This window comes from Colletotrichum aenigma, assembly GCF_013390185.1.
Source record: "Colletotrichum aenigma strain Cg56 chromosome Unknown KSG_Cg56_contig08, whole genome shotgun sequence".
NCBI lineage: Eukaryota > Fungi > Ascomycota > Sordariomycetes > Glomerellales > Glomerellaceae > Colletotrichum > Colletotrichum aenigma.
Window position 1 is genome coordinate 4,585,785 of NW_023500914.1, and position 13,091 is coordinate 4,598,875.

The window sequence follows — 13,091 nt, forward strand, 5'->3', positions numbered from 1 at the left end:
AGCGTGTCGTTTATACTGCTGGCATTCTGCTCGCCAGACGGAGTAACAGTGGTTATAACGCTGCTGGTGGCGCTCCAGACAGATCTACACAGGCGATACGTTAAGGCGGGGATCACTTCGCACGTATAGCAGAGCTGGAAGAACAACCAGGCGGCGTCCATCATCTTCATCACGCCTAAGTCGGCTGTTATAAAGGGGTTCAGAGACTTTATCGCACAGCTGGAAGGGAGGCAGGTGCTAGACTGCGTTGTTATAGATGAGTGCTACGTTATGCTTAAAGGATCACAGAGCTTCCAGCTGCAGCTCAGAGAGCTTAGAGAGGCGATCTATAAGTTTGGCGTACAGATGATATGCTTAACAGCAACGCTCACGCTGACAGATAAAGTAGCTTTCTTCCACGCGATACAACTAGAGGCTTCTAGGGTTAGCATATTCTGAACAGCAATAATACATAAGAATATATAGTATTCTATCGTCACAGCAAGTAGCGCGGCCCCACGGGACGGGTCGGGCCAGGGTAGGGTTAGGCAAAACGAAAAAAAACGGGACATATTTATTGACATTTCAACGAAGCAACACATATATAGGTACACAAGGTATTAAGATGGACAGTTAGATTAATAGATAGTCGTAGCAGCAGTAGTGAACTAGGCTAGCGAAGTTGATAGAGGAACCAGTGCCATGCCATGCCCTCGGGGGCATCAACCAGCTCACGCCCTTGGGGGCATAGAAAGTGCCACACCCTCGGGGGCATCAATCAGCTCATGCCCTTGGGGGCATAGAAAGTGCCACGCCCTCGCGGGCATCAACCAGCCGATGCTAGGAAGTTTGATAGCCTCCCATAAAGCTTCGTTCAACAGCGTCCGCTTGGAAAGCGTAAAAGTTTCTATGCTTTTACTTACCTATATCTTCCTTAGCATCGATATCTAGACGCCTAGGCAGGCTAGTCCCACTGCTAACCCCCGCAGGCGCTCAAGTGAAGATGTGCCTACCTGCATGGCTCTCCCAGAGCCTGTATGAGTTGCTACTCAGCCCGGTCCTGTCTATCCCAAGAGGAGGAATACAATCGCTCGAAAGATAGCAAAATCCCTAGAAGGAGGAGGATAGTATAGAGCATAGAACGACAATCCTAGTAAGCATATAGAGCTGGCCAACAGGGAGCACGATATATATAAACAGCCTCAGCAGGAGTAGCAATAGATATATTCACCGATAGATAGATGAACAGATGAATAGAGGAAGAGGAGATTGAGGGTAGAGAAAACGGGGGACGCGTAGGAGATAGAAGAGGGTTAGATATCCTTGGCTATCCACGCGTTTGGTCTAGGCGTGTTTGTCCGCGAGAAGTAAGACCCTGGCCGGAAGCGGACTAATGTATAATGTCGCGTTAAGAGTGAGACCAACGCGTCAAGCAGGGGCAAGACAAGAAGGCCAGCTAACCATAGGATAAACCATCACAAACTCCATCGTCCTAGATAAAGAGTATATCAGGGCACCAGTAAGCAGATATCCGCGCAAAGCCTCAGTCAGTATATAGACATTTGTAAAGGGTGACAGGAAGCATGTTTACTTATGGTATACAGCAAGATGTGCAACTCAGACAGCGCAAATTCATCGTTAATGGGCAAGGGAGAGCCAAGGGAGGACCTCAGGTAGGTCCGGGGCCCTGTTGGTCCCGACCCACTCCATCGGAATAAGCCAGGGCCCGACAGCCGTTGATTATGTAATAGCTAGTTGAGTATCCAACCGGCCGAGCAGATCACTGTGAAATTATGAGTTTGGGGAAGCAAATCGCAAATAGCCCTGCGCATAACGTTCTACCTAGGATAAGGGCAGATGGGATAGTTTAGATAGGAGCGAGCAAAGTGATCTAGAACTCAAACAGGCAAAACAGGCCATCATATAAACAGGTAACATTTTTTCTAAGAAATTTTATCACAACATTAGAATGTTATTGTTCTACAGGGTATGATCATCAACACCGCCACCTAGACAAGATCTGGGAGCAAAGGTTAACATAAGACGCGCTATACTGCAGGTTAAATATATCTACATATCATTACGTATAAACAAGTAGCCGGATCACTACCACTTCTCTTTCTAGTTATAGTCATACATAGGTTGGGCTATGATACCTCAGCTCTAAGGAGGGTATTTCCAACCTTACAACAGACCCTATGTTCAACACCTCTCCCCAGAGTTGTTCCTCAACTAGAAAACAGGAGGGAGCATACGCAGTATAGGCAGGCATAGCTTGTCCTTATTGCCCTAGACTCGTCAGATACCCAGGGCGTCCCAGGAGCTAGCACAGCCAGTGACCCAGCCAGTTAAGGGCGCCAATCCTGAGTATGAAAGACGTGCGATTATGGGGGTAGGACAGCTATTTATCCAGAGGGCGACTAATAGTGCGTATAAGTGTTCATAGCACCACCTATCATAGGTGTATTCCGACGCCTGATCTGTTTATTACCTTACAGCATGACCTGAGGTTAGTTATGCCGCTGCTGCTGCTGCTGCTACCGGACGTGAATACGCTAACTGTGGTGGGGTGAGTCAGCTCCCTCTGCTGCGTAGCCGTCCCCCACCTAGCATATAAAAACATAGAAGATTAGTGTACTACAGCAGCCTCGGACCAATCGCATCCGGCCGCCCTGCCAAATACGCACCCCTTCCAAGCATCCATCATCCCATCTTCCCGTCTCATTTGTGCACACATCTCATCTGATCACAAGCACCCCCACCCCCTTAACCACCTATCCCTAAGCCCCCAGGGGCAAGAAAGACAAGAAAATTAACGAAGAAACAACAGGAACAGCCAGCACAGGCTATCAGGCGGCAGTTGAAAAATACACTGCATATCACCGCAATGGCCAGAGTGCTCAGCGACAAGCGGAAGAGGAAGTGTGATGAGGGCGATAGAAAGAAAGCAGCAACAGCGGCATCAGCATCAGGGCTGAGGAGGCGGGTCCGGGCCAGGAGAGAAGATGAGATCAGCTCCCCCTTTACAGAAACATCGTCCGCGCGAGAACGGGCGCGACCTTTCCTCCTCGCCGTTGCCAGGATGCCCATCGACGTGCTGGACACAGCCTGGAGCGTCGGCAGGAACCGCCCTATTAACGCAGCCCACGTCCAGGAGCTGTTACACGCATTCAGGAGCGGCGGGCTGGAACGGCGGGCGCCGGAGAACCGGATCACCGTCCTCTGCAGCGCCGAGGCAGTCAGCCTTATGCAGCAGGACGGTGGCGGCATAGAGGGGCGAGAGGAGGACGACGGAGAGGACGACAACGATGATAACGACAGTCCTTGCGAGCTCTCCTTTTTACGCTGGGCCGAAGTGAGCGGGGGCCAGGCCGAGGTCATGGCCGGCCAGCACCGTATCCAGGCGCTCCGCGAGTACGTCAAGGAGACGGGCGCACCAGGCTCCGACCTATGGTGGGCGTGCGAGCTGTATGACAAAGGTATAGCCCCCAAGCTCAAGGCATGAGCCTGTGTTCACAAGAGGCTAACGGACGACATGGAAACCCAAAGACCGCCTGCCGCGCGACCTGAACGTCAAGCTCCGCGTCAACAGGCGCGATCCAAGCCTGCCCGACAATCACGGGCAGATCTGGACGCAGCTTGCGTCCATCGCCTGCATAGGAGGGCAGGCAGACGGACAGCTAGGCGGGGAGGACGCCGCCGTAGACCAGCACGTCGTCGAGGCACTCCGCCTCGGCGGCGAGAAGCATTTCCCAACGCGGAGGCTCGTTACGTTGTGGAACCACCAGAGATGGCGGCCTGTCACGACGCAGTGGTGCTGCACAAGGCTGGGGTTAGACACCTTCAATATTTCATACTTTGAGTGGATTGCTAGCCTCCGCATCGACGAGTACTGGATTGATGCCCTTAACGAGGTTCTCAGCGTTTTAGCCGACCTACCCGCGGACGAGCAGGTCTACATCACGCCCGCCGACTGGGACAGGCTCTCAACTTGCCAAGCCGCCCCCGATATTACGAGCGTATTCTACACGTCCGGACAGCAGCAGGCGGGGCTTGAAGCACGTACACGGGTCGACGGGTTCCTTGCGAACATGGACGATCACACCTACCACCTCGTCCATGATGTTATCACAAACTCGCTGGTGCTTACGTTCCCCGACCTAAGGCGTATCCTCCACTGCAAGAAGACGGAGATCCAGATAGCCGTCCGCGTGCTCTGCCACGTGATCTGCTGGATCAGTCCAGAGCAAGCTGCAGCTGTCGACAACGTCAGGCCTAAGGATAGGAATAAGCCCCTCCTCCGGGAGCACCTGTCGATAGCGCTAGACGACCTCGCCTCCCATAGGGGCTGGGCTCCCGGGGCCTTCCCCGCGATCGCAGCAGTACAGCTCCAGCGACGTATTCTGGACTTCGTACGGGACAACCTAGCCGAGTTCCGGGCGCCGGAGCTGCTCCCACTCCTGGATGATGACGCGATAGGCGATGAGGAGCAGGACAGCGAAGACGGCTTATACGGGCAGCGCTTCAAGCACGTGGCGTGGGCGCGTCTGCTGAAGATGGTGCGTCAGTCAACCGACAGGGAGGGCCACACGCTACGCCCGTTGTGGACGACGGAGTGCGCAACAAGGAGGAGCGAGCGCCAGGCCAAGGCCTCTACCCTCGTGCAGGGGTTCTGCGCCAATCTGTTCAAGCTCGCCGGCCAGCAGGACGTCGCAGCTAGACAAGCTACCCAGCAGAAGGTGGAGGAGCTCGTAAACGCCTACCTCACGCCCTCCAACGGATCTGCAGCAGCGCTGGACTGCCCTGGCGACGAGGACCAGCCGACACAGGACGCGCCCGCCATCACCACTAAGCAGTCTGCGCGCCAGCGCCAACAGAGCAGCAGCAACAACAATAGCAATGATGATGATGACGACGACGATGCTCGAGGTGTTTCACAGCCCAGGCGCCGTAACAGTATTCCCTCCTCCCCCTCCTCCCCCTCCTCCCCTTCCCCGCCGCCGCCGTCACATCAACAGTGGCGCCCTCTGCCTTCGCCCAAGGCGCCAGCGACCACCGCCAGCCAGAAACCAGTTCCACGCTGGAAGCTGGGGCCTAGAGCTAGGAAACCAGCCAGAGCAGCAGTATAGTAGCAGTCGTGGTCGCGTCTGCAGGCCTGGGGATCCCTTGCATACCTTACATAGACAATTCGTTTGGGAAAGTTGTTCTGAAGAACGCTGCAAGCCTGCCCGTTTGAAACATAGCCAATAGAAGATGCCTCAGCAAATACCTGCGCCCGGCGGGCACATACAAAGAAGGTTGCCTAGTTTCACACTAAGTGGGCCCCCAATTCCAGATGTGCCCCAGTCCATCCCTTATTGAGGTCGTCATCATCAGCTTCACGCCCGGGAGGGCATTTGTGCAGACCGTACATTCTTAGGCAGACGAATGTCAGACCAATTCGAGGTTTTGTTTTTATTGACATGATATCAAGCTGTCTTAATAGGGCTTTAGTCTAGTAAGAGGGAAAGAGGATTCCTCCACTCTCCCCGATAAAACACAGGCGGCACATGCTGCATATCTGCCCTCCTGGACTTATAGTGGGTGAGAGTTACACGGGGAGCAGGACAACAAGCAGTAGTCAATACCCTAATAGATAAGTGGTTGGTAAGTAATCTCCTAGTAGATGATATATAGGTAGTCCTACATAGAATCCCTAGAAAGTATAGTACAAGAGACCTCACCTAGCACCTACATACATTACGCACACCCAAGACCGTGAATAGTAACACCTAGCATCCCACCGCAGCTACATTAAGATGTCTTTAATCTATGAGGGAGATGTTATCACCGAGTCGCTAGTAGATAGTGATGGCCTACCCGATGCAGAGGATACCTCTAGCCTGGACCATAATAACGATCCCTTCGCCCACAACCAGGACTCAACCCGCCAACATGAGGATGAAGGCGACAATGGGTGGGACGGCCACCGTTGGGCTGTGGACCACTCCTCAGGGCACCACCGGTTCCGAGGTATATATGCGGAAGGAATTAAACTAGCTATGAGAAGAATATGCTAACGCCTCTCACCCCTCTCCTCAGCTAGACGCTTCATCGAAAAGGTCCTCCGAAGTGATTTCGAGCCAGCCGATGCTATCAAGATGCTACAGGAGAAGCACACTATTGACTTTGGGTCTCGCGCTGGAGGTAGCGCGCCAGCGAAGGCCACGGACGCCTTCTTCCCGCAGTTCTTCCTTGACTTCTTCAGCATCGTCGGCAAGCCACGCAGCCCCATCACGAAAAGCGACGGGCCCGTCTTCGACAACATCGAGTTCTCTCTTGAGTCATACGCAGCGCCCTATAGCGCAAAGCATATCGGCGGCATCCCGTTCGATATCACCGGGCGCACGTTCAGGGTCGCCAAGGCTGGTACCCGAGAGGTCTGGTTCGTCGTCATGCACCCCGTGGCGCACGAGCCGACCTCCAGGGGCGGGGGCCCGCGCGAGAGACAGACGGCCTCAGAGAAGAGCGGGATGCCGGCTGGGTTAGCCCGCGAGCTGGCTGCATATATCGTGGGCGTCTTCCAGTCGCCGCAGCTGCTTGGCGAGGGGGTTGAGGCCTGCTGGCGGTTGGGGACAAAGAGCACTCAGCGTATAAGCTCAGCTAAGTGGCAGGTCTTCCAGCAGCAGTTCATGGACGGTTGGGCTGTCTGGGCCAGCAACCACAACCACAATTCATTCTGGCGACGCCACGAGCCGGCGTTCCACGCGTATGACTACGGCGCGAATATCGAGATTCAGGTCAGCGATAGCATCTACGACCTGCCGCGCGAGAGGCATATACCCTATGAGGAGGAGGAGGAGGAGGAGGAGGAGGAGGGCGGGGAGCAGGGCCCTAGAGATGGAAATGTTCAGCAGGACATTGAAGAGCTCTCTCTTAACGATGAACAAAGAACACACAGCGATGCAGTGGACGGCCGGGAGTACCAGCAGATGCTCAGGGAGAGCAGGGACCTGCAGAGGATGATTATAGAGCTCGACGCCCGCTTTGATCTCAGCAGTATCAGTGCTATATCGTACGCCCTTGCAGTCTGTATCAACAGCGAGTCGGGTAGCTCGCAGACGCGCTGCCTCCTCGCCGACCGGAACATGGTGGCGCGAGAGTACCCTGGTAACCGCGACTACACCTTCTACCCGCAGGCCTTCCACCCAACGTATGGAAACTTCTCATCCAGCCAGCCGCCCGCCTTCCTCAACTCGCTCTACACCGCTATACAGGGGAATATGAGCGACCGCAATGAGGGCGCAGACGTGCTGTCGTTCGGCTACTTCCAGGGCTACTCCAACATCAAGAGAAGCGTGCGCCACAGCGCCAGCGCCCTCCTCGCAACGAAGGGGTACGCGACAGCAGCGCTAACAGCCCCAACGTCACACACATCCGCCATGTCGTACACAAGAGACAGGCGGGAGAGGCTGCTACGTTGTATCCGTGGCGACCTCACGCCTGAGCAGCCTGAGGAGTCTAAGCCATTTGCGCGAGAGCGTAGGCAGCTGGACATCGCTATCGAGAAGGATGAGGTAGCATACCGGATGGAGCAGGTTGTATCACTCAATATACGACATATGGACAGCGTTGAGCGCACATTCGAGAACGTTATTCGCCCTATTTTCCAACTCATGCGCTTCTTCCTCACAGAGCATGAGTCGTATGTCCACATCTTTCGGTCTATACCAGTCGGAATCTTCCCCCGTATCATGTCAGCCTACTGCCGCCTGTTTGAGCTTGCTATCTGTGAGATGGAACGGCGTTACGTTGCTGGCGGCGAGCGCGGCCTAGACCTCGCACACTCTGAGGCTGTTGCAGTACTTGACCGGCTTGGTGGGTATATCTTCACCGGGCATGAGCGCCACCTGCCGAAGACGGTGCTCCGGCCGCTAGGCACCATCGACAGCCTTCTGGCTGGGGCGTGGCCCTATATCGACCCAGCCGTACTAGACCTCGCTCCAGCCGGGGCAGCGACCTGCTTTATGGACACCAGCCGGTGGCCCCGCTCCGCGAAGACGGGAAGGCTTATACTGCTCCATATTAGCGAGCTACAGCACCACTACGGCGACCGCCTTGCCTCCCACCGGGAGACCGAGATCTGGTTCAGCCAGCTAGGCCGGGACGCATTCAAGAGCCATGCAGCTGTGACGGAATATGTGACGGAACTCATGCGGGAGATGTGGATCCCCCAGACGAAGCTCTTCATAGCTAACCAACTACGGCGCAGGCTGCAAGAAGGTAGTAGCGACACTGGTAGTATGCCTATTACCTTAGAGCAGAAAGAGGCGTGTAAGTCTGCTGTTGAGGCGTGGGAAGCGGCGCCAGACGCCTTCACCCATGTGGCGCTACAGCGGCTAATTGACGGTCTCACCTCAGGCGGCTCGCGCATAAAAATAACCTTGTCGAGGACGCGCACCAGGCACGACTTTGCTACTCAGCTTCTCCGCGTTGTCTCTACTGAGAAGGGGCGGGCAGCATCCGCGCCAGTCAACGCGACATGGCCGGACCATCTACAGGCGGCCATAACTAGCGGCAACCAGGCCAGCAACGGACTCAAGCCCGACGAGTGGGTCTCCGTGATAGCCAGCCGACTCCTCGCGGCCGGTGTTGAGTGGGTGCCTGACGCCGTCAAGGGCCGCTTAACGTCAACAACCGTCGTCAGCCTGTGCGGTCGAGAGGTCGCGCACGTAGTAGTAACCGGCCCGCCAGGCTCCCTGAGGCGCGCGGCGCAGGAAGCTCAAATCAAGCACGAGAAAGCTGCGCACGACCGGGCGCTCAGGCAGACGCGCAGAACCATCAACTTCGGCTGCAGCTTCCCCTTCACCGACGTCCCCAGCCTTATTACGGACGGTTTTCTCAAGGCTAAGGCGATCTTCTCTAACAAGGGCGATATACAGGTTCTGGACCACTACCAGCTAGCGATAAACGTCCTCTACAGCAACATCGAGGACCCCCTCTGTTGCCTGATGCTGATGATCACATTGACCGTTTGCTCCTCATCGGAAACGCCAGAGGTCGCGCCTGGGTCGCGCAAATTCGGGACCGCAGCCAAGAGAAAGGACCCGGCCCAGCTGGCCCTCGTTATGGTCACGAGGATGATGTGGTTCCTCTACCCCGCCTCGTTCCCCTGGAAGAAGGGTTCAAGTGGGACGGCCTATGATGTAGCCGAGATGACGAAGAAGATTGGTACAGTATAACGCAGGGATGGTGTGAGGCTTATGATGCTAACAGCGCTGTAGAGCATAAGGGGTGCAGCAACAGGATGTTGCGTGAGCTGGGTTGGGTCACCTCAAAAAGCAACCGCGACAGCCCCCGAAACACAGACCTGCAGCTGCGGCCTCAAGAGGACCTCCTCCAGACACTCCGAGAGCTACGGTCGGCCATGAAACGACCAGACGACTTTATCAGCGTGGTCTTCAACAGCCAGGACAGCATCTGGACGGAGCGTTGCGCGAGCATCATCAAGGATCGATAAGGTTATATAAATACAATAAACAGGCGAATAAGGGAATAGAGATAATAGGAATTGAGTAGGAGATGCAGATGCCTTTGGTTTTTTTTTTCCAATTTCGGTGGGCGAATCCGATAGGAGCCAGGTGATGCGTTTCTCCACCAGCCTCTCTTGCTGAGCCATCACGCGGGGGACACATCGACTGTTATGTCGAAAGGTTGTGTACCTCGCCAACAGGACCATTATCCTGAGGAAGGAGAGTATAAACGGGGATTGGAGATACGAGAGACCTAGATATAGTATATAATGTGAGGCTAGGCGGTGCTTGCAGGAGAGGGAATTTTATCAACATATTCGTAAGTATACGTAAGGTATTGCACTCTGATAGCTTAGAACTGAGAGTGTAAACGAAATAAAGCCTAAACAAGAGATTTCTTGCCAACGGAGAGGCCTATGACAAAACGGACTGGATATTTGAGATCAGGGCAAAAGGTTGCACAGAAAAAAAGCTGCAAAAGTTGCGACCCGCCCAGGACTCGAACCCGGACCTTCCCCTTAGCTAGAGGGGAGCTCTGCACATTAAGCTGGCAGGCCTCTCATCCCAACTGGTGATATCTCTGCGACGTTTCACGCCTTTAAGGCATGCGCGGCCGTAGTCTCGCGCGCATGACGGTCGTTTCGGGCATACATACGAATCGAACCCGCCCAGCCCGGCGGCGGCCCGCAGGCGCATCCTAAACCGGCATTGCAACCAGCTGCCGCGCCGCCGCGCCTCCTGCAGCGGCGTCAACGGGGAAGAAATGGACAAGCGACAGAGGGTGCAAAAAAAGAGGCCCACCCAGGACTCGAACCCAGATCTTCTCCTTAGGGTTAGGAGTGCTCGACTAATTAAGCTGATAGGGCCCTCAACCAGTGATTCAGCCTACTACCGTTCTCCTACTTAGGCCTTTCGACGCACGTCAAGCGTTAGGAGTTAGCTTGACAGATTGCTGAGTCGGCGAGGAGCAACGCTTGCGGGCGACGTCGCTGGCCCGGGATAAGAGCGGGGCCCGCCGCCGTCAGCCCGGCCCGGACGGCGAGGCGGGGCGACGGGGCCGAGGCAGAGGGCGTCAGCCAGCCAATTACGGGGAAGGGGGGGAAGAACAAAAAAGAAACGCAAGAAAAAGGAAAAATGAACGACCTCACCTGGATTCGAACCTGGATCTTCTCCTTAGCTAGAGGAGCGCTCTACCACCAAGCTACGAGGCCTCTCGACTGGTGTTGGGAATGAGGGGTGATATCGTTGCCGATAAGCCTAGCGGCGGATAGCGATGTGATGAGCGAGACGTTGGCAACGGGCGAAAGGACACTTAGCTGTTTGTGTGTTCGGCGCGTATATAGTGTGCTTAGCAGCTAGGACCTTAGGGATAGATCTATAGGTAATAGGTGATAGGATAGGGAGCTAGATACATAGCTTATATATCACTGAAGCAGGTTAGAGTGGAACAAGAATGCTTTACCTCAGGCGAGTGGGTTTTATAACCTTTGTGGACGCGGTGATCTCATACGTTACTTAAACTCTGCATTACTCACCATGAGATCGTCTTGACCAGGGAACGCTTCCGACTCTTCTAACCCATCTAATGCTGACCGCATAGCCTCAATCTCCTCAGGGCCACTTGCGCAAAACCTTTGGTTGAGAAACGTTACCGAGGAGCGTGAACAGAGATAAAACCCATCCACCATACAGTTCCCCAAGTCTATTGCCTCTAACCTGAGGCTATGCTGGAGACTTCCGAGGAGCGAGGACCACGTCTTTCGCCCCCCTCCAGTGACATCAACGGACTCGAGAACAAGCTCCCGAAGCGTGTCGCGATGCCCTCTAGCAACGTCATAAGCTCGTCCCTTGTGCAGTCGACGAACTCGATACGGAGGGCTCTGGAGGCTGGGAATTCGAAGATCCTCGGAAAGCCTCGGAAATTGCTTGCCTTTCGTCGCGGGGATTGAAGTGTAAGGTGAAGTCGGTCAGCGTGAGAAAAAGACGGAGGAAGCCGCAGAACTCCGGACACCAATCGGAAATCCGTAGTCCTGGATCGGGGCGGTGGTTGGAAACTAGTTTCTTCACATCCTCATCGAATGCGTTCTGGTGGCTGTTTGGGTTGACCACAAGTAGCAGGGTTTTGATGGGAGCAAGCCGATTCTTCAAAGTGTCTACAGACACAGGGATCGTTGATAGCATGCGTGGGGTGACAGAGGTGCAGCCCGTCTTCAGATCGCCAAACTGAATATAGAGTCTCTCTACAGCATGGCGACTGTGCAGCAGTCCTATGAACAGGGCTCTGATCAACGTGGTGGCAAAGACCATACTCTGGGCCTGGAAGGGAGTGACGAAGCGGTTCGGAAACGTGCCAATGCGGCGACCGAGTCGAAGGGCCCCCCAGGGACGGACGTCGTCGTCAATGCCGACAGCTTTGCAATGAGGGAGGTTGGATAGTGCCTCAACCAAGTCCCTGATCCAGTCTCCCTTTCTCAGAAGGAAGTCCCTGTAGCTACCCCATTCGGCCCTATACCTCTCAATAACAGCCTCGTAACTGTCATCGCCAAGTGACAAAGTCTCACCGTCGCTGAGCCTGATGCAATCATATTCATCGTTAATCCCACACATCTCATAGTCCGCTCGGCTCATGTAATCCGGAGGCGCGACCAAGTGATCAGTAGTGAGTTCGACGACTTGCACCGCGCAACGGAAAACTGAATGGTGAGAGATCTCGACCAGGTTCCGGATGCTCTGATGTTCAAGCATGATATGGCGCGTGCGAAAGAAACGGTCCTGGAAAGGTCCAGATGTCTTGTCAGCTAGAGCCCGGCAGGCGGAGCGTAAGCTTAGCAGATCAGGTGACTCGAGGTGTTGCGATATACACCCAACAGTCTCTGCGGGAAGAGTGAGTCGGCCTTGCGCCATTCTGAGATGGACCGTTGAGGTGAATGGGAACTGAGTTTGTGAAGTTGAAGCCGTGTCGCTAGACATGCTTAAGCGCCGTAGTGGAGACCCCCACATGGGAGGATGACTAAGAGATGCTGCTATCAGGCCGTACATTCGCTTCATACGTAACGTAATTGGCAGCAAAAGTAGGCTGGAAAGTATCCCATATACTATTTGCAGCGTTTATGGCAAAGGATATATACAAATACAGCTATACAAAGAACCTATGTCATGTTATCACACAAAAGAAGAATGTTTCCCTAAAACAGGTTCCCTCGTACTATGGTCAGGTTACCTGATTTGCACTTGAGATACTTGGTATCTTATCATCACGTGCCCCACATCGCGGTCCTCCAACGACGCCAGGGGTGAGCCAGCCCCCGTCATTCCCGCGATCCCCCAGTATACATAGTCCGTCCCAGCCGCACCCAACGCACAGGCAAGAAGCTGAACCGCTATCGTTATTATATACATAGCAACCTGCCTCACTATGCCCACTCAGGCGGACTCCTACTATGAACAGATGATCAAGAGCATCTCGGACACGCGAGAACAGCTGCCAACCAGCCCTCAGGCCGGCTCACCTAACGCAGTAACCACGCCCCAGGAGGACACTACTATAAGTGAGGCCGGTCAACCACCACCCCCGCAACAACTACCAGAGGATGCTCTAAG

The 13,091-nt window shown here is 54.6% G+C and overlaps 3 protein-coding genes across 3 annotated transcripts; 2 read left to right on the top strand and 1 right to left on the bottom strand.

The window, feature by feature from the left end:
• Positions 1–2,866: 2,866 nt before the first annotated feature.
• Positions 2,867–5,108, top strand: CGCA056_v012740 (uncharacterized protein; the record flags this gene model as incomplete). Its single annotated transcript, XM_037327984.1, has 2 exons — positions 2,867–3,458; positions 3,529–5,108. 2 exons carry the CDS (start codon positions 2,867–2,869, stop codon positions 5,106–5,108), a joined length of 2,172 nt encoding a protein of 723 aa, XP_037174056.1.
• Positions 5,109–5,777: 669 nt separating this feature from the next.
• Positions 5,778–9,478, top strand: CGCA056_v012741 (uncharacterized protein; the record flags this gene model as incomplete). Its single annotated transcript, XM_037327985.1, has 3 exons — positions 5,778–5,991; positions 6,061–9,189; positions 9,243–9,478. 3 exons carry the CDS (start codon positions 5,778–5,780, stop codon positions 9,476–9,478), a joined length of 3,579 nt encoding a protein of 1,192 aa, XP_037174054.1.
• A 1,846-nt stretch (positions 9,479–11,324) lies between these two features.
• CGCA056_v012742 (uncharacterized protein) lies at positions 11,325–12,395 on the bottom strand (the record flags this gene model as incomplete). The annotated part of the gene is made up of 1 exon (XM_037327986.1): positions 11,325–12,395. One exon carries the CDS (start codon positions 12,393–12,395, stop codon positions 11,325–11,327), a length of 1,071 nt encoding a protein of 356 aa, XP_037174053.1.
• Positions 12,396–13,091: the final 696 nt, after the last annotated feature.